Below are 26669 nucleotides of genomic sequence, written 5' to 3'. Positions count from 1 at the left end.
TGATTAACAGACAGGTGTAAAGTCTACCTTTGATTACCAGACAGGTGTAAAGTCTACCTTTGATTACCAGACAGGTGTAAAGTATACCTTTGATTATCAGACAGGTGCAAAGTCTACCTTTGATTATCAGACATGTGTAAAGTCTACCTTTGATTACCAGACAGGTGTAAAGTATACCTTTAATTATCAGACATGTGTAAAGTCTACCTTTGATTACCAGACAGGTGTAAAGTCTACCTTTGATTACCAGACAGGTGTAAAGTCTACCTTTGATTATCAGACAGATGTAAAGTCTACCTTTGATTATCAGACATGTGTAAAGTCTACCTTTGATTACCAGACAGGTGTAAAGTCTACTTTTGATTATCAGACAGGTGTAAAGTCTACCTTTGATTATCAGACAGGTGTAAAGTCTACTTTAGATAGTGATAGAGGAGAGACCCAGCCTCACACACACAATAATGCCTGGGAGTGACATCTTCACAACACTTTTTGAACTTTATTGAAAAATACTAAATGAAGAGACATTTTACATGCTGTAACTAGACGACCTTCAGATTGGGATTGACCGGTTGGCACAGCGGAGATTGTGACGACACTGATCAGATTCAGAACAAACAACAAACAGCAATGAACAATGTTTGGGATGAAACAACAGTTGACACCAAATACCATAACAAATGCATTATCCAGACCAACATCAGATGTCCCCACAGAACAATAACAAACCAGGGTATAACGTTGAGGAACGTTCAGATAGAAATGTACTTTGTAGAACAAACATGCCTCTTGAACATCTAGAAAAAGGAATCATCACATCTTTATACATTTCTATCTGCAAAGTTCCACAACATTTTGCCTAATGAACATGGCCCTGACTGCATAACAGGGCTCGGGGGTGAAGTTTCCCCTAGGTACAGACCACGCCCATCATTTAACCCTACCCCTTTCCAGATCATTACACCCCACCTCCACCATTAAACCCCACCCTCATCGCTAGGCCACTCCCTCGTCCTGGTCCATCATGGCTGGCCTGCTGGAGAACACGTCAGCCAGCATGTGTTTGGGGATCTCTGACCCCCGCACCTTCAGGGTATAGCAGGCATCCTCCACCTTGGACAGACTCTGTCTCAGCGTGTGGAGCTTCTTACTGACCTGGGATAGATCAATTCATTAAATTAGTCAGTCAGCCAATCAATCAATCACAGAATGTACTGCCCCAGCCAGCCACACACAGAGTGAGCAGCTTCTCACTGACCTCATAAGGACCAGTGTTACCGATGTAGGAGAAACCATCGTGGATCTGACGCAGGAACATGGACACCTGGGATAGAGCAATCAGATGGATTTATAAAGCACTTTATACATCAGTAGTTGTCACAGTGTTTTTACATCAGTAGTTGTCACAGCCTTTTAACATCAGTAGTTGTCACAGCCTTTTTACATCAGTAGTTGTCACAGTGTTTTTACATCAGTAGTTGTCACAGCCTTTTTACATCAGTAGTTGTCACAGTGTTTTTACAGTGATGAGACTTACAAAAGTCTGGTAACTTTACCAAAATTCCCAGAAATCCTTCTTGGATTGTTCCTGAATTTCCTGCTTATTCCCTCCTGAGTCCGGGAACGCTCTAACCGGAATTGCTGGAAAAAACAATTTTGCAACCCTAACCCAGATGCAGGAAGATGCTGACCTGGAAGGGCGTGTCCATGTCCCCGTTCCCCACGCTACTGATACACATCCTCATCAGCTCACCTGTCAGGTCGGCCACGCCCAACAGGTAGTCTGTAGGGGTCACCTGAAAGGTCAGCTCTTGGGGGGTTCCCATTGGCTGCTGGCCCTCTGGGGTGTCCTGTAGGTCAGAGGTGAGCCACGGTTAGTTAGTGACTATACTTTCACATTCCTTATCATTTTTCTGTCAGTAGTACCATGCAGTCTGTAGTCCCTGGGGAACAGTATGATACACTGACTGACTGTAGAGAGGAAAGAGCAAGCAGCAGATCATCTTGATATTGACTAACAATAACTTGGCTAAATACACAATAACTTGGCCAAATACACAATAACTTGGCTAAATACACAATAACTTGATTATATACACAATAACTTGGCCAAATACACAATAACTTGGCCAAATACACAATAACTTGGCTAAATACACAATAACTTGGCTAAATACACAATAACTTGATTATATACACAATAACTTGGCCAAATACACAATAACTTGGCTATATACACAATAACTTGGCCAAATACACAATAACTTGGCTAAATACACAATAACTTGGCTAAACACAATAACTTGGCTATATACACAATAACTTGGCTAGATACACAATAACTTGGCTAGATACACAATAACTTGGCTAGATACACAATAACTTGGCTAGATACACAATAACTTGGCTATATAGACAATAACTTGGCTATATACACAATAACTTGGCTAGATACACAATAACTTGGCTATATAGACAATAACTTGGCTATATAGACAATAACTTGGCTATATAGACAATAACTTGGCTACATAGACAATAACTTGGCTACATAGACAATAACTTGGCTACATAGACAATAACTTGGCTACATAGACAATAACTTGGCTACATACACAATAACTTGGCTATATAGACAATAACTTGGCTATATAGACAATAACTTGGCTACATACACACAAACTTGGCTACATACACAATAACTTGGCTACATACACAATAACTTGGCTACATACACAATAACTTGGCTACATACACAATAACTTGGCTATATACACAATAACTTGGCTATATAGACAATAACTTGGCTAAATACACAATAACTTGGCTACATACACAATAACTTGGCTAAATACACAATAACTTGGCTATATACACAATAACTTGGCTATATACACAATAACTTGGCTATATACACAATAACTTGGCTACATACACAATAACTTGGCTATATACACAATAACTTGGCTATATAGACAATAACTGGCTAAATACACAATAACTTGGCTAAATACACAATAACTTGGCTACATACACAATAACTTGGCTACATACACAATAACTTGGCCAGATACACAATAACTTGGCTACATACACAATAACTTGGCTACATACACAATAACTTGGCTACATACACAATAACTTGGCTACATACACAATAACTTGGCTACATACACAATAACTTGGCTAAATACACAGAGTTTACAGTCTAACCAGACAACCTAGGTACTTGTAGTTGTCCACATATTCTAAGTCAGAACCGTCCAGAGTAGTGATGCTGGGCAGGTGCGGGTAGCGATCGTTTGAAGAGCATGTATTTAGTTTTACTTGCATTTAAGAGAAGTTGAAGGCCACGGAAGGAGAGTTGTATGGCATTGAAGCTCATCTGGAGGTTAATTAACACAGTGTCCAAAGAAGGGCCAGAAGTATACAGAATGGTGTCGTCTGCGTAGAGGTGGATCAGAGAATCACCAGCAGCGAGAGCAACATCATTGATGTGTACAGAGAAAAGAGTCGGCCCGAGAACTCAACCCTGTGGCACCCCCATAGAGACTGCCAGAGGTCCGGACAACAGACCCTCCGATTTGACATACTGAACTCTATCGGAGAAGTAGTTGGTGAACAAAGCGAGGCAATCATTTGAGATTCCAAGGCTGTTGAGTCTGCCAATCATTTCACATTGTCCATAAGCTTGAGTTCATTTGCACACAAAAAATCATACAATGATGGAAAGACCTGTGTGCTGTCCTTGTTAATGCAGACAGAGTAGAGCTCCAACTTCTTAATCATAGCCTCAATTTTGTCCCACACATTGAATATAGTTGCAGAGAGTCACTGTAATCCTAGATTCAGATCATTCAGGCGAGAAAAAACATCACCCAGATAGGCCAGTCGTGTGAGAAACTCGTCATCATGCAAGCGGTCAGACAAGTGAAAATTATGGTCAGTAAAGAAAACTTTAAGCTCGTCTCTCAATTTAAAAAAAACGTGTCAATACTTTGCCCCTTGATAACCAACGCTCTTCTGTATGTTGTAAAAGCGTTACATGGTCGCTGCCCATATCATTGCATAATGCAGAAAATACACAAGAGTTCAGGGGCCTTGCTTTAACAAAGTTAACCATTTTCACTGTAGTGTCCAAAACGTCTTTCAAGCTGTCAGGCATTCCCTTGGCAGCAAGAGCCTCTCGGTGGATGCTGCAGTGTACCCAAGTAGCGTCGGGAGCAACTGCTTGCACACACGTTACCACTCCACTATGTCTGCCTGTCATGGCTTATGAGCCATCAGTACAGATACCAACACATTTTGACCACCAAAGTCCATTTGATGTCACAACGCTGTCCAGTACTTTAAAAATATCCTCTCCTGTTGTCCTGGTTTCCAGTGGTTTGCAGAAGAGGATGTCTTCCTTAATTGACCCCCCATAAACATAACAGACATATACCAGGAGCTGTGCCAGGCCCGACCCGTCTGTTGACTCATCCAGCTGTAACACATAGAATTCACTGGCTTGTATGCGAAGCAGTAATTGTTTCAAAACATCTCCTGCCATGTCACTGATGTCCGTGAAACAGCGTTGTTTGATGAAGGCATTGTCTGTATCGTTTTTTGGGCCTTTTCCCCCAGCATTGTCCCAGCCATATCCACGGCAGCAGGAATAATTAAGTCATCCACAATAGTGTGGGGCTTGCCTGTCCTAGCCACTCGGTAGCTCACCATATAAGACACTTCTAGCCCCGTCTTATTAATGGTATCTGTTGCTTTTATAAATGTCTTACTACTCGAAAGTCATATTTATTCTCACTCAAAAAAGTCCCGTGGCTTATTTGTCAAATTGTCATGTTTCGTTTCTAAATGTCTGCGCAAGAGTGAAGGTTTCCCGCGAGAGAGTAACGATTAATGTGATTGGATGTTAATTATTTGACAAGGCTACCCGTATTTCCTAGGCCATCATTGAAAATAAGAATTAGTTCTTAACTGACTTGCCTAGTTAAATAAAGGTAAAATAAAATACAATTTGACATTGTGTTGTTATTTCTCTGAACACTAGATGGTTTCATTATATTTTGGGCTGTGAAACCAGGCTACTCAGACCAGAAAGAAAACTCACCCAAATGTATAGCCCCGTTGGAAAATATAAATAAACTGTTAGATTTTTTTTTTTTTTAAAGAAAACCCCTTGAATGAGTAGGTGTATTAAAACTATTGACCTGTAGTGTATCTCCACCAGAAGGACATTAGTTATGCAGTTATCACTATTTACAATGACTTAGCACAAGTAGTTGCTAAATCCGGGTTGACCGTTGGCAGTAATGTGCATGGTCAACCATATCCAGACACTATATCAGGTATGCAGCTAGCATACTATGACTCATTATCATGTTCATGGTTCTTCCATGTCTATTCACTCAGTGCAATGTCACTCAATGTTCTTCTCTCTGACATAAGGGTCAGCTAACATCAAGAACTGTGATATGATCCAGTCCACCTTTATTGTAACATGTTCATACCTTGGCCTCAGGCTCCTTGATGAAGACCAGCTTGGTGTTAATCTCCTCCAGGCTGATGAGAGTACGATGTCTGATGAAGTGATGGAACGACACAGCCTCCACGTACTCCTGGATACCTGGGGGAGGGAGGGAACAATGACTACATAACATGTATCCACTTGAACGCGCCTACTGACTCATGACTGTTCATCCCTGGTTAAACTAAACAGAATACGACATCAAAAGGTTCTAGTCTAAAGCCAGCAGCCCTCCAGTCCCTACTATGACATCAAAAGGTTCTAGTCTAGAGCCAGCAGCCCTCCAGTCCCTACTATGACATCAAAAGGTTCTAGTCTAAAGCCAGCAACCCTCCAGTCCCTACTATGACATCAAAAGGTTCTAGTCTAGAGCCAGCAGCCCTCCAGTCCCTACTATGACATCAAAAGCTTCTAGTCTAGAGCCAGCAGCCCTCCAGTCCCTACTATGACATCAAAAGGTTCTAGTCTAGAGCCAGCAACCCTCCAGTCCCTACTATGACATCAAAAGGTTCTAGTCTAGAGCCAGCAACCCTCCAGTCCCTACTATGACATCAAAAGGTTCTAGTCTAGAGCCAGCAGCCCTCCAGTCCCTACTATGACATCAAAAGGTTCTAGTCTAGAGCCAGCAGCCCTCCAGTCCCTACTATGACATCAAAAGGTTCTAGTCTAGAGCCAGCAGCCCCCCAGTCCCTACTATGACATCAAAAGGTTCTAGTCTAGAGCCAGCAACCCTCCAGTCCCTACTATGACATCAAAAGGTTCTAGTCTAAAGCCAGCAGCCCTCCAGTCCCTACTATGACATCAAAAGGTTCTAGTCTAGAGCCAGAAGCCCTCCAGTCCCTACTATGACATCAAAAGGTTCTAGTCTAGAGCCAGCAGCCCTCCAGTCCCTACTATGACATCAAAAGGTTCTAGTCTAGAGCCAGCAGCCCTCCAGTCCCTACTATGACATCAAAAGGTTCTAGTCTAGAGCCAGCAGCCCTCCAGTCCCTACTATGACATCAAAAGGTTCTAGTCTAGAGCCAGCAGCCCTCCAGTCCCTACTATGACATCAAAAGGTTCTAGTCTAGAGCCAGCAGCCCTCCAGTCCCTACTATGACATCAAAAGGTTCTAGTCTAAAGCCAGCAGCCCTCCAGTCCCTACTATGACATCAAAAGGTTCTAGTCTAGAGCCAGCAGCCCTCCAGTCCCTACTATGACATCAAAAGGTTCTAGTCTAGAGCCAGCAGCCCTCCAGTCCCTACTATGACATCAAAAGGTTCTAGTCTAGAGCCAGCAGCCCTCCAGTCCCTACTATGACATCAAAAGGTTCTAGTCTAAAGCCAGCAACCCTCCAGTCCCTACTATGACATCAAAAGCTTCTAGTCTAGAGCCAGCAGCCCTCCAGTCCCTACTATGACATCAAAAGGTTCTAGTCTAGAGCCAGCAGCCCTCCAGTCCCTACTATGACATCAAAAGCTTCTAGTCTAGAGCCAGCAGCCCTCCAGTCCCTACTATGACATCAAAAGGTTCTAGTCTAGAGCCAGCAGCCCTCCAGTCCCTACTATGACATCAAAAGCTTCTAGTCTAAAGCCAGCAGCCCTCCAGTCCCTACTATGACATCAAAAGGTTCTAGTCTAGAGCCAGCAACCCTCCAGTCCCTACTATGACATCAAAAGGTTCTAGTCTAAAGCCAGCAGCCCTCCAGTCCCTACTATGACATCAAAAGGTTCTAGTCTAGAGCCAGCAGCCCTCCAGTCCCTACTATGACATCAAAAGGTTCTAGTCTAGAGCCAGCAACCCTCCAGTCCCTACTATGACATCAAAAGCTTCTAGTCTAGAGCCAGCAGCCCTCCAGTCCCTACTATGACATCAAAAGGTTCTAGTCTAGAGCCAGCAGCCCTCCAGTCCCTACTATGACATCAAAAGGTTCTAGTCTAGAGCCAGCAGCCCTCCAGTCCCTACTATGACATCAAAAGGTTCTAGTCTAGAGCCAGCAGCCCTCCAGTCCCTACTATGACATCAAAAGCTTCTAGTCTAGAGCCAGCAGCCCTCCAGTCCCTACTATGACATCAAAAGGTTCTAGTCTAAAGCCAGCAGCCCTCCAGTCCCTACTATGACATCAAAAGCTTCTAGTCTAGAGCCAGCAGCCCTCCAGTCCCTACTATGACATCAAAAGGTTCTAGTCTAGAGCCAGCAGCCCTCCAGTCCCTACTATGACATCAAAAGGTTCTAGTCTAAAGCCAGCAGCCCTCCAGTCCCTACTATGACATCAAAAGGTTCTAGTCTAGAGCCAGCAGCCCTCCAGTCCCTACTATGACATCAAAAGGTTCTAGTCTAGAGCCAGCAGCACTCCAGTCCCTACTATGACATCAAAAGGTTCTAGTCTAGAGCCAGCAGCCCTCCAGTCCCTACTATGACATCAAAAGGTTCTAGTCTAAAGCCAGCAGCCCTCCAGTCCCTACTATGACATCAAAAGGTTCTACTAAACAGGAACTACAACATGATCATTAACCTTTGAACAGAACCATTACCAGAACCACAGAGGACATGATGAATAAGATAAACAATACCTGAAGGAAACGTTGAGGGAAGCCCTTTGGAATAAGCTGAGAGGGGAAATGAACCTGAAGGAAACGTTGAGGGAAGCCCTTTGGAATAAGCTGAGAGGGGAAATGAACCTGAAGGAAACGTTGAGGGAAGCCCTTTGGAACGAGCTGAGAGGGGAAATGAACCTGAAGGAAACGTTGAGGGAAGCCCTTTGGAACGAGCTGAGAGGGGAAATGAACCTGAAGGAAACGTTGAGGGAAGCCCTTTGGAACGAGCTGAGAGGGGAAATGAACCTGAAGGAAACGTTGAGGGAAGCCCTTTGGAACGAGCTGAGAGGGGAAATGAACCTGAAGGAAACGTTGAGGGAAGCCCTTTGGAACAAGCTGAGAGGGGAAATGAACCTGAAGGAAATGCTGAGGGAAGCCCTTTGGAATAAGCCGATGTGAGCAAGACCTTTAAACAGGTCAATATTCACTAGGCCACTGGGCCAGACGGATTACCAGACATGTACTCAGAGCATATTAATGCAAATTAATTACTTAAAAATCATTCAATGTGATTTTCTGGAGTTTTGTTTTAGATTCCGTCTCTCACAGTTGAAGTGTACCTATGATAAAAATTACAGACCTCTACATGCTTTGTAAGTAGGAAAACCTGCAAAATCGGCAGTGTGTCAAATACTTGTTCTCCCCTATGTATCTCACTAGGTCAGGATATTAAACCTCCATGTATATCTCACTAGGTCAGGATATTAAACCTCCTCCATGTATATCTCACTAGGTCAGGGTATTAGAGGGTAGTGAGGTCTGCAGAACGCATCACCAGGGGCAAACTACCTGCCCTCCAGGACACCTACACCACCCGATGTCACAGGAAGGCCATAAAGATCATCAAGGACAACAACCACCCAAGCCACTGCCTGTTCACCCCGCTATCATCCAGAAGGCGAGGTCAGTACAGGTGCATCAAAGCAGGGACCGAGAGACTGAAAAACAGCTTCTATCTCAAGGCCATCAGACTGTTAAACAGCCACCACTAACATTTAGCGGCCGCTGCCAACATACTGACTCAACTCCAGCCACTTTAAAAATGGGAATTGATGGAAATTATGTAAAAAATGTACCACTAGCCACTTTAAGCAATGCCACTTAATACAATGTTTACATACCCTACATTACCCATCTCATATGTATATATACTGTACTCTATATCATCTACTGCATCTTGCCATCTTTATGCAATACATGTACCACTAGCCACTTTAAACTATGCCACTTTATGTTTACATACCCTACAGTACTCATCTCATATGTATATACCGTACTCTATACCATCTACTGCATCTGCCATGCCGTTCTGTACCACCACTCATCCATATATCTTTATGTACATATTCTTTATCCCTTACACTTGTGTGTGTGTATAAGGTAGTAGTGTGGAATTGTTAGGTTAGATTACTGTTGGTTATTACTGCATTGTCGGAACTAGAAGCACAAGCATTTCGCTACACTCGCATTAACATCTGCTAACCATGTGTATGTGACTAATAAAATTTGATTTGATTTGATTTGATTTATTAAACCTCCTCCATGTATATCTCACTAGGTCAGGATATTAAACCTCCTCCATGTATATCTCACTAGGTCAGGATATTAAACCTCCTCCATGTATATCTCACTAGGTCAGGATATTAAACCTCCTCCATGTATATCTCACTAGGTCAGGATATTAAACCTCCTCCATGTATATCTCACTAGGTCAGGATATTAAACCTCCTCCATGTATATCTCACTAGGTCAGGATATTAAACCTCCTCCATGTATACCTCACTAGGTCAGGGTATTAAACCTCCTCCATGTATATCTCACTAGGTCAGGATATTAAACCTCCTCCATGTATATCTCACTAGGTCAGGATATTAAACCTCCTCCATGTATATCTCACTAGGTCAGGATATTAAACCTCCTCCATGTATATCTCACTAGGTCAGGATATTAAACCTCCTCCATGTATATCACACTAGGTCAGGATAGTATACCTCCTCCATGTATATCTCACTAGGTCAGGATATTAAACCTCCTCCATGTATATCACACTAGGTCAGGATAGTATACCTCCTCCATGTATATCTCACTAGGTCAGGATATTAAACCTCCATGTATATCTCACTAGGTCAGGATATTAAACCTCCTCCATGTATATCTCACTAGGTCAGGATATTAAACCTCCTCCATGTATATCTCACTAGGTCAGGATATTAAACCTCCTCCATGTATATCTCACTAGGTCAGGATATTAAACCTCCATGTATATCTCACTAGGTCAGGGTATTAAACCTCCATTATATCTCACTAGGCCAGGATTAGAGGTCGACCGATTAATCGGAATGGCCGATTAATCGGGGCCGATTTCAAGTTTTCATAACAATCGGATATCGGTATTTTTGGGCGCCGATTTGCCGAAATACATATATATATATATATTTTTTTTACACCTTTATTTAATCTTTATTTAACTAGGAAAGTCAGTTAAGAACACATTCTTATTTTCAATGACGGCCTAGGAACGTTCAGGGGCAGAACGACAGATTTTTAACATTGTCAGCTCGGGGGATCCAATCTTGCAACCTTACAGTTAACTAGTCCAATGCTCTAACACTGATTACATTGCACTCCACGAGGAGCCTGCCTGTTAGCGAATGCAGTAAGCTAAGGTAAGTTGCTAGCTAGCATTAAACTTATCTTATAAAAAACAATCAATGACTGTCATTGCTCCAATGTGTACTTAACCATAAACATCAATGCCTTTCTTAAAATCAATACACAAGTATATATTTTTAAACCTGCATATTTAGCTAAAGGAAATCCAGGTTAGCAGGCAATATTAACCAGGTGAAATTGTGTCATTTCTCTTGCGTTCATTGCACGCAGAGTCAGGGTATATGCAACAGTTTGGGCCGCCTGGCTCTTTGCGAACTAATTTGCCAGAATTTTACGTAATTATGACATAACATTGAAGGTTGTGCAATGTAACAGGAATATTTAGACTCATGGATGCCACCCGTTAGATAATATACGGAACGGAATAAACGTTTTGTTTTCGAGGTGATAGTTCCCGGATTAGTCAAAGGTATATGGTTTTAGAGAGAAATAGTCGACGCGTTATAATTCCTGTAATAACTTGCGGCTGAATTTGAAAGGGGTTCCTTCGTTATTTTACCGTTCATGTCTTCCATAGAGAATGTCTTGATCTACTTCAAATAAGGTCTGTGTTTCGTGCAGGTTTAAACCGCCTCGACGTTTTGATACCCGTGTAAATCTCACTAGGATAAGGTAACGTTTGTCAACATATTTTCATAAATTGTCTTTATCTTCGCTTATATTTAGCCAATATTGATCAGAGTTACCTTGTCCTATGGATATCTACACAGTTATAAAATTGGCACGGTGGTGTAAGCCTACACAAAACACAGACCTTATTTTAAGTGAATCAAAAAAATATCCTATGGATTAAATAAAGGAACCGCTTTTCAGATTTTGCTAGAAGGTGTCATGGGAATTATGACTCGCACTTTGGTTGTCAATTCTTACCATGCCCATTATTAAAATAGGATTTCCTGCATATAGAAATTAAAGTTTTTGTTTTCAACATTCATCACAGGTAACTTAAACTCTATTTTTATTCAAACAGTTGAGAGTATTTGTCTCCTAAGCAGACTCTTCAGTATCATTGTCACTTCAGAGCTGTGTGCGTGTGTGTGTATTTATGTATTATATTAAGTTAAAATAAAAGTGTTCATTGTTCATTCAGTATTGTTGCAATTGTCATTATTACAAAAATGTGTGTGTGATATATATATATATATAAAACACTTTTTTTTATTTTTATAAATCGGCCGATTAATCGGTAACGGCTTTTTTTATCCTCCAATAATCGGTATCGGTATCGGCATTGAAAAATCATAATCGGTCGACCTCTAGTCAGGATATTAAACCTCCACCATGTATATCTCACTAGGTCAGGATATTAAACCTCCATGTATATCTCACTAGGTCAGGATATTAAACCTCCTCCATGTATATCTCACTAGGTCAAGATATTAAACCTCCTCCATGTATATCTCACTAGGTCAGGATATTAAACCTCCTCCATGTATATCTCACTTGGTCAGGGTATTAAACCTCCTCCATGTATATCACACTAGGTCAGGATATTAAACCTCCTCCATGTATATCTCACTTGGTCAGGATATTAAACCTCCATGTATATCTCACTAGGTCAGGATATTAAACCTCCTCCATGTATATCTCACTAGGTCAGGATATTAAACCTCCTCCATGTATATCTCACTAGGTCAGGATATTAAACCTCCTCCATGTATATCTCACTAGGTCAGGATATTAAACCTCCTCCATGTATATCTCACTAGGTCAAGATATTAAACCTCTATAAATCCACTAGTTCCAATATATCCATGACATTTGTGATTTCCTAAAATGCATGAGGGTGAAAGGTTGTAGTGTGAGTTCCTTTACAGTCCATTGAGTTATTTAAAACCGTATTTTAATCTCCCACTATAATAATAGAGTATTGTATTGCTTGTAGGATTCATGAATTATTAAATACACTACCGGTCAAACATATTTTAGTGATTATAGTGAGAGTGTCTATCATATTGTAGTGATTTTAGTGCGTGTGTCTAAATCATACTGTAGTGGGTGTGTCTATATCATATTGTAGTGATTGTAGTGGGTGTGTCTATATCATACTGTAGTGGGTGTGTCTATATCATATTGTAGTGGGTGTGTCTATATCATACTGTAGTGGGTGTGTCTATATCATATTGTAGTGATTTTAGTGCGTGTGTCTAAATCATACTGTAGTGGGTGTGTCTATATCATATTGTAGTGGGTGTGTCTATATTATACTGTAGTGGGTGTGTCTATATCATATTGTAGTGATTGTAGTGGGTGTGTCTATATCATACTGTAGTGGGTGTGTCTATATCATATTGTAGTGGGTGTGTCTATATTATACTGTAGTGGGTGTGTCTATATCATATTGTAGTGATTGTAGTGGGTGTGTCTATATCATACTGTAGTGGGTGTGTCTATATCATATTGTAGTGATTGTAGTGGGTGTGTCTATATCATACTGTAGTGGGTGTGTCTATATCATATTGTAGTGGGTGTGTCTATATCATACTGTAGTGGGTGTGTCTATATCATATTGTAGTGATTGTAGTGGGTGTGTCTATATCATACTGTAGTGGGTGTGTCTATATCATATTGTAGTGATTGTAGTGGGTGTGTCTATATCATACTGTAGTGGGTGTGTCTATATCATATTGTAGTGGGTGTGTCTATATCATATTGTAGTGAGTGTGTCTACATCATATTGAGTCTGGTCTTCCTTCACAAAATCAGGATGTTAACTGGAAACCGGAGGACTGCATGTCCTGCCGTTGTGTCCTCTGTGTCTGTCTGTCTGTCTGTCTGTCTGTCTGTCTGTCTGTCTGCCTGCCTGCCTGCCTGCCTGCCTGCCTGCCTGTCTGCCTGCCTGCCTGTCTGTCTGTCTGTCTGTCTGTCTGTCTGTCTGTCTGTCTGTCTGTCTGTCTGCCTGCCTGTACCTGGTGTGAAGGCTCTATGGAACTGGTGCAGGTCCTCTCCTCTGAGCTCCTCAGAAATCATTCTGATGTTCAGTCTCACTCCATCCAGCTTCAGATCAGCTTCTGTGAGGACCTCCTCCACGTCTGGGACACTGCATGGACAATACATTCACACTGTGAGGACCTCCTCCACGTCTGGGACACTGCAGGGACAATATATTCACACTGTGAGGACCTCCTCCACGTCTGGGACACTGCAGGGACAATATATTCACACTGTGAGGACCTCCTCCACGTCTGGGACACTGCAGGGACAATATATTCACACTGTGAGGACCTCCTCCACGTCTGGGACACTGCAGGGACAATACATTCACACTGTGAGGACCTCCTCCACGTCTGGGACACTGCAGGGACAATATATTCACACTGTGAGGACCTCCTCCACGTCTGGGACACTGCAGGGACAATATATTCACACTGTGAGGACCTCCTCCACGTCTGGGACACTGCAGGGACAATACATTCATACTGTGAGGACCTCCTCCACGTCTGGGACACTGCAGGGACAATATATTCACACTGTGAGGACCTCCTCCACGTCTGGGACACTGCAGGGACAATACATTCATACTGTGAGGACCTCCTCCACGTCTGGGACACTGCAGGGACAATATATTCACACTGTGAGGACCTCCTCCACGTCTGGGACACTGCAGGGACAATATATTCACACTGTGAGGACCTCCTCCACGTCTGGGACACTGCAGGGACAATACATTCACACTGTGAGGACCTCCTCCACGTCTGGGACACTGCAGGGACAATACATTCACACCAGGCTAGTTGACCTACTGTTAAGACACTGCAGGGACAATACATTCACATCAGATGCAGATGTTATTGGTCACATACACATGGTTAGCAGATGTTATTGGTCACATACACATGGTTAGCAGATGTTATTGGTCACATACACATGGTTAGCAGATGTTATTGGTCACATACACATGGTTAGCAGATGTTAATGGTCACATACACATGGTTAGCAGATGTTAATGGTCACATACACATGGTTAGCAGATGTTATTGGTCACATACACATGGTTAGCAGATGTTAATGCGAGTGTAGCGAAATGCTTGTGCTTCTAGTTCCGACAATGCAGTAATAACCAACAAGTAATCTAACCTAACAATTCCACACTACTACCTTACACACACACACAAGTGTAAGGGATAAAGAATATGTACATAAAGATATATGGATGAGTGGTGGTACAGAACGGCATGGCAGATGCAGTAGATGGTATAGAGTACGGTATATACATATGAGATGAGTACTGTAGGGTATGTAAACATAAAGTGGCATAGTTTAAAGTGGCTAGTGGTACATGTATTACATAAAGATGGCAAGATGCAGTAGATGATATAGAGTACAGTATATACATATGAGATGGGTAATGTAGGGTATGTAAACATTATATTAAGTGGCATTGTTTAAAGTGGCTAGTGGTACATTTTTACATAATTTCCATCAATTCCCATTTTTAAAGTGGCTGGAGTTGAGTCAGTATGTTGGCAGCGGCCGCTAAATGTTAGTGGTGGCTGTTTAACAGTCTGATGGCCTTGAGATAGAAGCTGTTTTTCAGTCTCTCGGTCCCTGCTTTGATGCACCTGTACTGACCTCGCCTTCTGGATGATAGCGGGGTGAACAGGCAGTGGCTTGGGTGGTTGTTGTCCTTGATGATCTTTATGGCCTTCCTGTGACATCGGGTGGTGTAGGTGTCCTGGAGGGCAGGTAGTTTGCCCCCGGTGATGCGTTCTGCAGACCTCACTACCCTCTGGAGAGCCTTACGGTTGTGGGCGGAGCAGTTGCCGTACCAGGCGGTGATACAGCCCGACAGGATGCTCTCGATTGTGCATCTGTAGAAGTTTGTGAGTGCTTTTGGTGACAAGCCGAATTTCTTCAGCCTCCTGAGGTTGAAGAGGCGCTGCTGCGCCTTCTTCACAACGCTGTCTGTGTGGGTGGACCAATTCAGTTTGTCCGTGATGTGTACACCGAGGAACTTAAAACTTTCCACCTTCTCCACTACTGACCCGTCGATGTGGATAGGGGGGTGCTCCCTCTGCTGTTTCCTGAAGTCCACAATCATCTCCTTTGTTTTGTTGACGTTGAGTGTGAGGTTATTTTCCTGACACCACACTCCGAGGGCCCTCACCTCCTCCCTGTAGGCCGTCTCGTCGTTGTTGGTAATCAAGCCTACCACTGTAGTGTCATCCGCAAACTTGATGATTGAGTTGGAGGCGTGCATGGCCACGCAGTCGTGGGTGAACAGGGAGTACAGGAGAGGGCTCAGAACGCACCCTTGTGGGGCCCCAGTGTTGAGGATCAGCGGGGTGGAGATGTTGTTACCTGCCCTCACCACCTGGGGGCGGCCCGTCAGGAAGTCCAGGACCCAGTTGCACAGGGCGGGGTCGAGACCCAGGGTCTCGAGCTTGATGACGAGTTTGGAGGGTACTATGGTGTTAAATGCTGAGCTGTAATCGATGAACAGCATTCTCACATGGGTATTCCTCTTGTCCAGATGGGTTAGGGCAGTGTGCAGTGTGGTTGCGATTGCGTCGTCTGTGGACCTATTGGGTCGGTAAGCAAATTGGAGTGGGTCTAGGGTGTCCGGTAGGGTGGAGGTGATATGGTCCTTGACTAGTCTCTCAAAGCACTTCATGATGACGGAAGTGAGTGCTACGGGGCGGTAGTCGTTTAGCTCAGTTACCTTAGCTTTCTTGGGAACAGGAACAATGGTGGCCCTCTTGAAGCATGTGGGAACAGCAGACTGGGATAAGGATTGATTGAATATGTCCGTAAACACACCAGCCAGCTGGTCTGCGCATGCTCTGAGGACGCGGCTGGGAATGCCGTCTGGGCCTGCAGCCTTGCGAGGGTTAACACGTTTAAATGTTTTACTCACCTCGGCTGCAGTGAAGGAGAGCCCGCAGGTTTTGGTAGGGGGCCGTGTCAGTGGCACTGTATTGTCCTCAAAGCGGGCAAAAAAGTTGTTTAGCCTGTCTGGGAGCAAGACATCCTGGTCCGCGACGGGGCTGGTTTTCTTTTTGTAATCCGTGATTGACTGTAGACCCTGCCACATACCTCTTGTGTCTGAGCTGTTGAATTGCGACTCGATTTTGTCTCTGTACTGGGACTTAGCCTGTTTGATTGCCTTGCGGAGAGAATAGCTACACTGTTTGTATTCGGTCATGCTTCCGGTCACCTTGCCCTGGTTAAAAGCAGTGGTTCGCGCTTTCAGTTTCACGCGAATGCTGCCGTCAATCCACGGTTTCTGGTTTGGGAATGTTTTAATCGTTGCTGTGGGTACGACATCGTCAATGCACTTCCTAATGAACTCGCTCACCGAATCAGCATATTCGTCAATATTGTTGTTGGACGCAATGCGGAACATATTCCAATCCGCGTGATCGAAGCAGTCTTGAAGCGTGGATTCAGATTGGTCGGACCAGCGTTGAACAGACCTGAGCGCGGGAGCTTGTTGTTTTAGTTTCTGTTTGTAGGCTGGAATCAACAAAATGGAGTCGTGGTCAGCTTTTCCGAAAGGGGGGCGGGGGAGGGCCTTATATGCGTCGCGGAAATTAGTATAACAATGATCTAGGGTTTTTCCAGCCCTGGTAGCACAATCGATATGCTGATAGAATTTAGGGAGTTTTGTTTTTAGATTAGCCTTGTTAAAATCCCCAGCTACGATGAATGCAGCCTCAGGGTGTGTGGTTTCCAGTTTACAAAGAGTCAGATAAAGTTCGTTCAGGGCCATCGATGTGTCTGCTTGGGGGGGAATATATACGGCTGTGATTATGATTGAAGAGAATTCCCTTGGTAGATAATGCGGTCGACATTTGATTGTGAGGAGTTCTAGATCAGGTGAACAGAATGACTTGAGTTCCTGTGTGTTGTTATGATGATCACACCACGTCTCGTTAATCATAAGGCATACCCCCCCGCCCCTCTTCTTACCAGAAAGATGTTTGTTTCTGTCGGCGCGATGCATGAAGAAACCAGCTGGCTGCACCGACTCCGTTAGCGTCTCTTGAGTTAGCCATGTTTCCGTGAAGCAGAGCACGTTGCAATCCCTGATGTCTCTCTGGAATGCTACCCGTGCTCGGATTTCATCAACCTTATTGTCAAGAGACTGGACATTGGCGAGTAGTATGCTAGGGAGTGGAGCGCGATGTGCCCGTCTCCGAAGCCTGACCACGAGACCGCCTCGTTTGCCCCTTTTACGGCGTCGCACAGGGTCGCCGGCTGGGATCAGATCCATTGTATTGGGTGGAAGGCAAAACACTGGATCCGTTTCGGGAAAGTCATATTCCTGGTAGGAACGATGATGAGTTGACGTTAATCGTATATTCAGTAGTTCCTCCCGACTGTATGTAATGAAACCTAAGATTACCTGGGGTACCGATGTAAGAAATAACACATAAAAAAACAAAATACTGCATATTTTCCAAGGAACGCGAAGCGAGGCGGCCATCTCTTTTCGGCGCCGGAAGAGATAGAAGCTGAGATAGAAGCTGTTACCAGTTATTAGACTTTCAATGAGAACGATGGATCTATAACTCACATTTCTACGTGTATTTGGTCAGGTCACCAAAAAAAAGTAACATATTGCAGCTTTAATTAATGCATCCACAAACATTTATTAGAAAAATAAACTGACTTGGCCTAGATGATATGTAACACGGCGTTTGATTTTAAACCATTAGAAGTGGCCAACTATATGAGATTACATTTTTCTGATACATCTTTTTGTCTTTCACCTTGATGCTGAGGACCCTCTAAGGACCCTGGCAGACCCCATTTTGTAGTTCAGACAATTTACCTGGTGACTCTGTGCAGTAGAAAGATTGTCCTCTTGCTTTCAATGGTGATGTCTCTGCTGAGTTTGACCAGGCGCTCATGCTTGTCGTGTTTGGTGTCTAGCTCCTGCTGGAACACTGGCATGGTAGAAATATCTGATTAGTAGGCTATATAAGAATAGTTTGAAGATAAATACACAACGCAGAGGATGAGAGGACTAAAATTTTGAGTAGTAATGGTCAATAGGGATTGGCCATTGGCCCAGTTGTACGGCAGGGGCTTCTGATTGGTCAACCCAAGGCTAGGGTGGGGGGTTATAAATGGCATCTTGTTCCTTAGTTCTGTGGAGAAAAGCTGAGGACAGGGGAGACTGAACATCTACCTCCCAGTATTACATCTAGGATTTGTCCTCCCTGAATAAACCTAGTTTTCTACCCCTGATTTGCTTTGGGGGTTGTGTTATTGAAGAATAACAGAAACTGCTAACAGCTACATCTCATTCTCTACCTACCACAACTATAATGTTATAATTAGTAGACTACATCTCATTCTACCACAACTATAATGTTATAATTAGTAGACTACATCTCATTCTACCACAACTATAATGTTATAATTAGTAGACTACATCTCATTCTACCACAACTATAATGTTATAATTAGTAGACTACATCTCATTCTACCACAACTATAATGTTATAATTAGTAGACTACATCTCATTCTACCACAACTATAATGTTATAATTAGTAGACTACATCTCATTCTACCACAACTATAATGTTATAATTAGTAGACTACATCTCATTCTACCACAACTATAATGTTATGATTAATAGTGAAGAGAGAGGTGAAGAGGGGGAGGGAGAAGGAGGAGTGAAGAGGGGGAGGGAGAAGGAGGAGTGAAGGGAGAGGAGGAGGTGAAGAGGGGGAGGGAGAAGGAGGAGTGAAGAGGGGGAGGGAGAAGGAGGAGTGAAGAGGGGGAGGGAGGAGGAGGAGTGAAGGGAGAGGAGGAGGTGAAGAGGGGGAGGGAGAAGGAGGAGTGAAGGGAGAGGAGGAGGTGAAGAGGGGGAGGGAGAAGGAGGAGTGTACTTTGGGCTGAATGTAAATTCAGGTACCACAGAAATTGATCTAGTAGAGACCTTTGAATGCAGCCATCACAGGTGATGTCAGGTTAGCTCCTGTGTCGCAGTCATCTGTTTTCTGACTTGTCTTCATCCTCCGAGGATACCCTTCACCTGAGTAGGGGCGGCAGGTAGCCTAGTGGTTAGAGCGTTGGACTAGAAAGGTTGCAAGATCGAAACCCCGAGCTGACAAGGTAAAAATCTGCTGTTCTGCCCCTGAACAAGGCAGTTAACCCACTGTTCCCCTGAACAAGGCAGTTAACCCACTGTTCCCCTGAACAAGGCAGTTAACCCACTGTTCCCCTGAACAAGGCAGTTAACCCACTGTTCCCCTGAACAAGGCAGTTAACCCACTGTTCCCCTGAACAAGGCAGTTAAACCCACTGTTCCCCTGAACAAGGCAGTTAAACCCACTGTTCCCCTGAACAAGGCAGTTAAACCCACTGTTCCCCTGAACAAGGCAGTTAAACCCACTGTTCCCCTGAACAAGGCAGTTAACCCACTGTTCCCCTGAACAAGGCAGTTAACCCACTGTTCCCCTGAACAAGGCAGTTAACCCACTGTTCCCCTGAACAAGGCAGTTAAACCCACTGTTCCCCTGAACAAGGCAGTTAACCCACTGTTCCCCTGAACAAGGCAGTTAACCCACTGTTCCCCTGAACAAGGCAGTTAACCCACTGTTCCCCTGAACAAGGCAGTTAACCCACTGTTCCCCTGAACAAGGCAGTTAACCCACTGTTCCCCTGAACAAGGCAGTTAACCCACTGTTCCCCTGAACAAGGCAGTTAACCCACTGTTCCCCTGAACAAGGCAGTTAACCCACTGTTCCCCTGAACAAGGCAGTTAACCCACTGTTCCCCTGAACAAGGCAGTTAACCCACTGTTCCCCTGAACAAGGCAGTTAACCCACTGTTCCCCTGAACAAGGCAGTTAACCCACTGTTCCCCTGAACAAGGCAGTTAACCCACTGTTCCCCTGAACAGGCAGTTAACCCACTGTTCCTAGGTCGTCATTGAAAATAAGAATTTGTTCTCAACTGCCTTGCCAAGTTAAATAAAGGTTAAATTAAAAAAATTAAAAGGAGAGAGACAGGGAGATTACAGATGAGGACATCCTTCACCTGAGGAGAGAGACAGGGACATTACAGATGAGGACATCCTTCACCTGAGGAGAGAGACAGGGACATTACAGATGAGGACATCCTTCACCTGAGGAGAGAGACAGGGACATTACAGATGAGGACATCCTTCACCTGAGGAGAGAGACAGGGACATTACAGATGAGGACACCCCTGAGATATCTACTGCAGCCCTCATCCTCCACATACAACACCCGTTCTGCCAGCCACATTCTATTAAAGGTCCCCAAATCACACACATCCCTGGGTCACTTTTCAGTTCGGTGCAGCTAGCGACTGGAACGAGCTGCAACAAACACTCAAACTGGACAGTTTTATCTCAATCTCTACATTTAAAGACTCAATCATGGACACTCTTACTAACAGTTGTGGCTGCTTTGAGTGATGTATTGTTGTCTCTACCTTCTTGCCCTTTGTGTTGTTGTCTGTTCCCCGTAATGTTTGTTCTATGTGTTGTGTTGCTACCATGTTGTGTTGCTACCATGTTGTGCTGCTACCATGTTGTGCTGCTGCCATGTTGTGCTGCTACCATGTTGTGCTGCTGCCATGTTGTTCTGCTACCATGTTGTGCTGCTGCCATGTTGTGCTGCTACCATGTTGTGCTGCTACCATGTTGTGCTGCTGCCATGTTGTGCTGCTACCATGTTGTGCTGCTACCATGTTGTGCTGCTACCATGTTGTGCTGCTGCCATGTTGTGCTGCTACCATGTTGTGCTGCTACCATGTTGTGCTGCTGCCATGTTGTGCTGCTACCATGTTGTGTTGCTACCATGTTGTTATGCTGCCATGTTGTGCTGCTGCCATGTTGTGCTGCTGCCATGTTGTGCTGCTACCATGTTGTTCTTCTACCATGTTGTGCTGCTACCATGTTGTGCTGCTGCCATGTTGTGCTGCTACCATGTTGTGCTGCTGCCATGTTGTGTTGCTACCATGTTGTTGTCATGTTGTGTTCCTACCATGTTGTTGTCATGTTGTGCTGCTACCATGTTGTGCTGCTGCCATGTGTTGCTACCATGTTGTTGTCATGTTGTGTTGCTACCATGTTGTTGTCATGTTGTGTTGCTACCATGTTGTTGTCATGTTGTGTTGCTACCATGTTGTTGTCATGTTGTGTTGCTGCCATGTTGTGTTGCTACCATGTTGTTGTCATGTTGTGTTGCTACCATGTTGTTGCCATGTTGTGTTGCTACCATGTTGTTGCCATGTTGTGTTGCTACCATGTTGTTGTCATGTTGTGTTGCTACCATGTTGTTGTCATGTTGTGTTGCTACCATGTTGTTGTCATGTTGTGTTGCTACCATGTTGTGCTGCTGCCATGTTGTGTTGCTACCATGTTGTTGTCATGTTGTGTTGCTACCATGTTGTTGTCATGTTGTTACCATGTTGTTGCCATGTTGTGTTGCTACCATGTTGTGCTCCTGCCATGTTGTGTTGCTACCATGTTGTTGCCATGTTGTGTTGCTACCATGTTGTTGTCATGTTGTGTTGCTACCATGTTGTGCTTCTGCCATGTTGTGTTGCTACCATGTTGTGCTTCTGCCATGTTGTGTTGCTACCATGTTGTTGTCATGTTGCTACCATGTTGTTGTCATGTTACCATGCTGTGTTGTCATATGTTGCTGCCATACTATGTTGTTGTCTTAGGTCTCTCTTTATGTGGTGTTGTGTTGTCTCTCTTGTGTTTTGTCCTACATTTTTATTTAATTTATTTATATTTTTAATCCCAGCTCCCGTCCCCGCAGGAGGCCATTTGCCTTTTGGTAGGTCGTCATTGTAAATGAGAATTTGTTCTTAACTGACTTGCCCAGTTAAATTAAGGTTAAATAAAATACCCTTCACCTGACGAGAAATATTACAGATGAAAGATTCATATTATATTTAAGTAATAAGGCACCTCGGGGGTTTGTGGTTTATGGCTAATATACCACGGCGAAGGACTGTTCTTAAGCACAACGCAACGTGGAGTGCCTGGATACAGCCCTTAGCTGTGGTATATTGGCCATATACACCACAACCCCCCGAGGAGCCTTATTGCTATTATAAACTGGTTACCAACGTAATTAAAAGACTAATATCCATGTTATATGGTCTGTTATAAACTGGGTGGCTCAAGCCCTGAATGCTGATTGGCTGACAGCCGTGGTATATCAGACCGCATACCACATGTATGACTAGGGTTGCAAAGGGTGGGAAACTTCTCAGAAATGTTCAATGGGAAGTTAATTCTGGGAATTTTGTTTAAATTCATCAAAAATGATAGTTTATAACAGGGAACCTTTTTCGTGGGATACACATAAGGCAATTCTAGGTCTTGTGGCATATTTTGGTTAATCTATCCCCAATTCAATGGAATTGCAACCATCTGCATGCACAGTGCATTCTTCCATCACATGTACAGCTGATTCTCAAGATCTTGCACACGAATGAGATGCTATTGAGCCCACATTACTACACTGTCTGAGCCAAGGACTACATGCTTTCTGGTAAGTTTTGATTACAGTGAATATATTTTATATAACATACATGATTTTTTGTTAACTAGTAAATAGTAGCCTACAGCAAAGTGGGTTTAAATAATTTATAACTTGTTAACAATTTCTGCTAGTTAGTTTGTGCTACCATGTGGGTTTTAGCTTGCTTGAGCCTGCTAACTGAGGAGTGTTAATTCACCTGTTTCCATACATGTTTCATTTTAAAACATGCATCTTACAAAAGGAGTTGTTTAATGTAACTGCTTAACTATTTTTCTGTACATGGAATTGTATTTGTTTTTTAAAAACAAATTTTCCCCTAATCTTTACAGGAAAATGCCACGGGCACTATCTGATGTGTGGAGACATTTCACTGCAGCTAATGAAGAAGGAAAAGCTTTGTACATTAGCAAATACTGTGCCAAATCATATGTGAAGAATGCAACAAAGATGCAGAATCATCTGGCCAAGTGCATAAAGTTCCCTCAGCGCTCACAACAAGTAGGGGCGGCAGGTAGCCTAGTGGTTAGAGCGTTGGACTAGTAACCGAAAGGTTGCAAGATTGAATCCCCGAGCTGACAAGGTAAAAATCTGTCATTCTGCCCCTGAACAAGGCAGTTAACCCACTGTTCCTAGGTCGTCATTGAATATAATAATTTGTTCTTAACTGACTTGCCTAGTTAAATAAAGGTGGGAAAAAAAATATATTAAATGAGCTGGGATGATTTCCATCGCATCTCCCAATAATATTTTCAACATACATCTGTAAAATGATAGTCTAGAAACTAAAGCTTTGATTGTCTTCCTCTCAGGCTTCCATGTCTTCTCCCTGGACCTCCTCAATGTCCACCTCTTGTACATCAGACTTTGAGGCCTTATCTTCACTGTCACTTTCCAGCCTTGTTTAGGATGGCTCGTTGTCAGGCTCAAAAAGCCTCAAATTTGCCCGGATGGCCACCAATTTTTCAACCATTGTATTGGTCAGCCTGTTGCGTGCTTTGGTGTGGGTGTTCCCAAACAAGGACCAGTTGCGCTCTGAGGCGGCTGATGTTGGTGGGATTTGGAGGATAGTGATGACACCATAGACCTTGTTGATCTCTGCACCAGACAGGATGCTCTTGCCAACATACTTGGGGTCCAACATGTACGCTGCGGCGTGTATGGGCTTCAGGCAGAAGTCTTCACGCTTTTTGATCTATTTCAGAACTGCAGTTTCCTCTGCTTGGAGCAACAGTAAAGTGGGCAGGGCAGTACGGATTTCTTCTCTTACTTATGCAAGCAGAGTCTGAACATCAGACAGGATGGCATTGTCTCCCACAATCTGTGCCATGGCTACTGCTATAGGTTTCAGGAGTTTCAGGCTGCTTACCACTCTCTCCCAAAATACATCATCCAGGAGGATCCTCTTGATGTGGCTGTCCATATTGGCAGACTGTGATATGGCCATTTCTTGGAGACTCCTTCCCCTCCAGGAGACTGTCAAACATGATGACAACACCACCCCAACGGGTGTTGCTGGGCAGCTTCAATGTGGTGCTCTTATTCTTCTCACTTTGCTTGGTGAGGTAGATTGCTGCTATTACTTGATGACCCTTCACATACCTAACCATTTCCTTGGCTCTCTTGTAGAGCGTATCCATTGTCACAAGTGCAAATACCTTTTGTGGTTCAAGGTCATTGATGACTGCCTTCAGCTCATCTGCAATGTAGAGACCGGTGTGTCTGTTGTCCCTTGTGTCTGTGCTCTTGTAGAATAGTGGTTGAGGGGTGGAGATGATGTAGTTAATTATTCCTTGCCCACGAACATTCGATCACCCATCAGAGATGATTGCAATGCAGTCTACTTTCTCTATGATTTGCTTGACCTTCACTTGAACTCTGTTGACCTCTTCATCCAGCAAATTAGTAGATAAAGCATGTCTGGTTGGAGGGGTGTATGCTGGGGGAAGAACATTCAGAAATCTCTTCCAATACACATTCCCTGTGAGCACCAGAGGTGAACCAGTTGCATACACAGCTCGAGCAAGACATTCATCAGCATTTCTCTGACTACGTTCCTCCATTGAGTCAAAAAGTCTTCTGATTCCAGGAGGACCATGAGTTGTTGCTATTGATAAGGTGTCTGATTCATCATTTTCACCTCAATTAGAAGTAGAGGGACTTTTGTCAGAGGTTGCTTTTTTTAACCTTTCTTTAACCAGGTAGGCAAGTTGAGAAGAAGTTCTCATTTACAACTGCGACCTGGCCAAGATAAAGTAAAGCAGTTCGACACATACAACAACACAGAGTTACACATGGAGTAAAACAAACATACAGTTAATAACACAGTAAAAAAATATATTTACAGTGTGTGCAAATGGAGTAAGATAAGGGAGGTAAGGCAATAAGTAGGCCATAGTGGCGAAATAATTACAATTTAGCAATTAAGCACTGAAATGATAGATGTGCAGAACATGAATGTGCAAGTAGAGATACTGGGGTGCAAAGGAGAAGAAGAAAATAACAGTATGGGGGTGCGGTAGTTGGGTGGGTTATTTACTTGTTCTCAACTTACCTACCTGGTTAACATTTATTTTGACTGCTCTAATTACGTTGGTAACCAGTTTATAATAGCAATAAGGCACCTTGTGGGTTTGTGGTATATGGCCAATTTACCACAGCTAAGGGCTTGGGCTGTATCCAGGCACTCCGCGTTCTGTCGTGATTAAGAACAGCCCTTAGCCGTGGTATATTAGCCATATACTATTGATAAGGTATTGATATTGATATATATTAGCCATATACCACACCTCCTTGGGCCGTATTATTAAATATACCACAGCTTTCAGCATTCAGGGTTCAAACCACTAGGTTAATAATTTACATTATAAACGGTATTACAAAACATGTATTTGTACTGGTTTAATTACGTTGGTAAGCAGTTTATATTAGCAATAAGGCACCTCGGTAGTTTGTGGTATTTGACCAATATTCCACGGCTAAGGGCTGTATCCAGGCACTCCGCGTTGCGTCAGGGGTAAGAACAGCCATTAGCCGTGGTATATTGTTCATCTACCACACCCCATCGGGGTTTATTGCTTAAATATAGCGAGTGTAAGCTTTATAGAACAAACGTGATTAGCTAGCTAGCTATGTGAATTCCACATGTTGAGCTGCATTGATGCGAAATTAGGAGGCGTCTGCAGTTTTTGTCCTGTATCAAATCCAGAGCATAGCGACTTTACACATCATACATCATGTTAATAATGAATTTGATTACCTTCCTGCTTGCTCATAGCTTCTATATTATCGTACAGGAATGTTCTTATTTTACGGTTACCTAGCTAGAAGCATTTGATTTCAACCTGAAGTGACTGTTTATTTGTGATTGTGTGCAAGTTGAAGAAGCATGATACACATGTAAATC

The 26669-nt window shown here is 43.4% G+C and overlaps 1 protein-coding gene across 1 annotated transcript; it reads right to left on the bottom strand.

The window, feature by feature from the left end:
* Positions 1 to 479: 479 nt before the first annotated feature.
* On the bottom strand, positions 480 to 26669 carry tsnax (translin-associated factor X). Its single transcript, XM_071409286.1, has 8 exons — positions 26523 to 26669; positions 19673 to 19768; positions 18554 to 18668; positions 13686 to 13816; positions 5511 to 5626; positions 1692 to 1850; positions 1259 to 1324; positions 480 to 1155 (listed from the first exon to the last, which is right to left on the bottom strand). The coding sequence occupies exons 1-8, from the start codon at positions 26536 to 26538 to the stop codon at positions 997 to 999; spliced, it is 858 nt and encodes a 285-aa protein (XP_071265387.1). The 5' UTR covers positions 26539 to 26669; the 3' UTR covers positions 480 to 996.

Source organism: Salvelinus alpinus, chromosome 7, assembly GCF_045679555.1.
Source record: "Salvelinus alpinus chromosome 7, SLU_Salpinus.1, whole genome shotgun sequence".
Taxonomy (NCBI): Eukaryota; Metazoa; Chordata; class Actinopteri; order Salmoniformes; family Salmonidae; genus Salvelinus; species Salvelinus alpinus.
The sequence above is the reverse complement of the archived record's forward strand: the minus strand, read 5'-3'. Positions and strand labels throughout refer to the sequence as shown.

What these genes read in the sequence shown, in the direction of transcription:
- tsnax (XM_071409286.1), bottom strand. An exon ending in CCATAGAGCCTTCACACCAG is followed by an intron (nt 5,627 to 13,685) that starts GTACAGGCAGGC and finishes TCCCTCCCCCAG; the next exon opens with GTATCCAGGAGTACGTGGAG. An exon ending in TCAAGGAGCCTGAGGCCAAG is followed by an intron (nt 1,851 to 5,510) that starts GTATGAACATGT and finishes TCTGACCTACAG; the next exon opens with GACACCCCAGAGGGCCAGCA.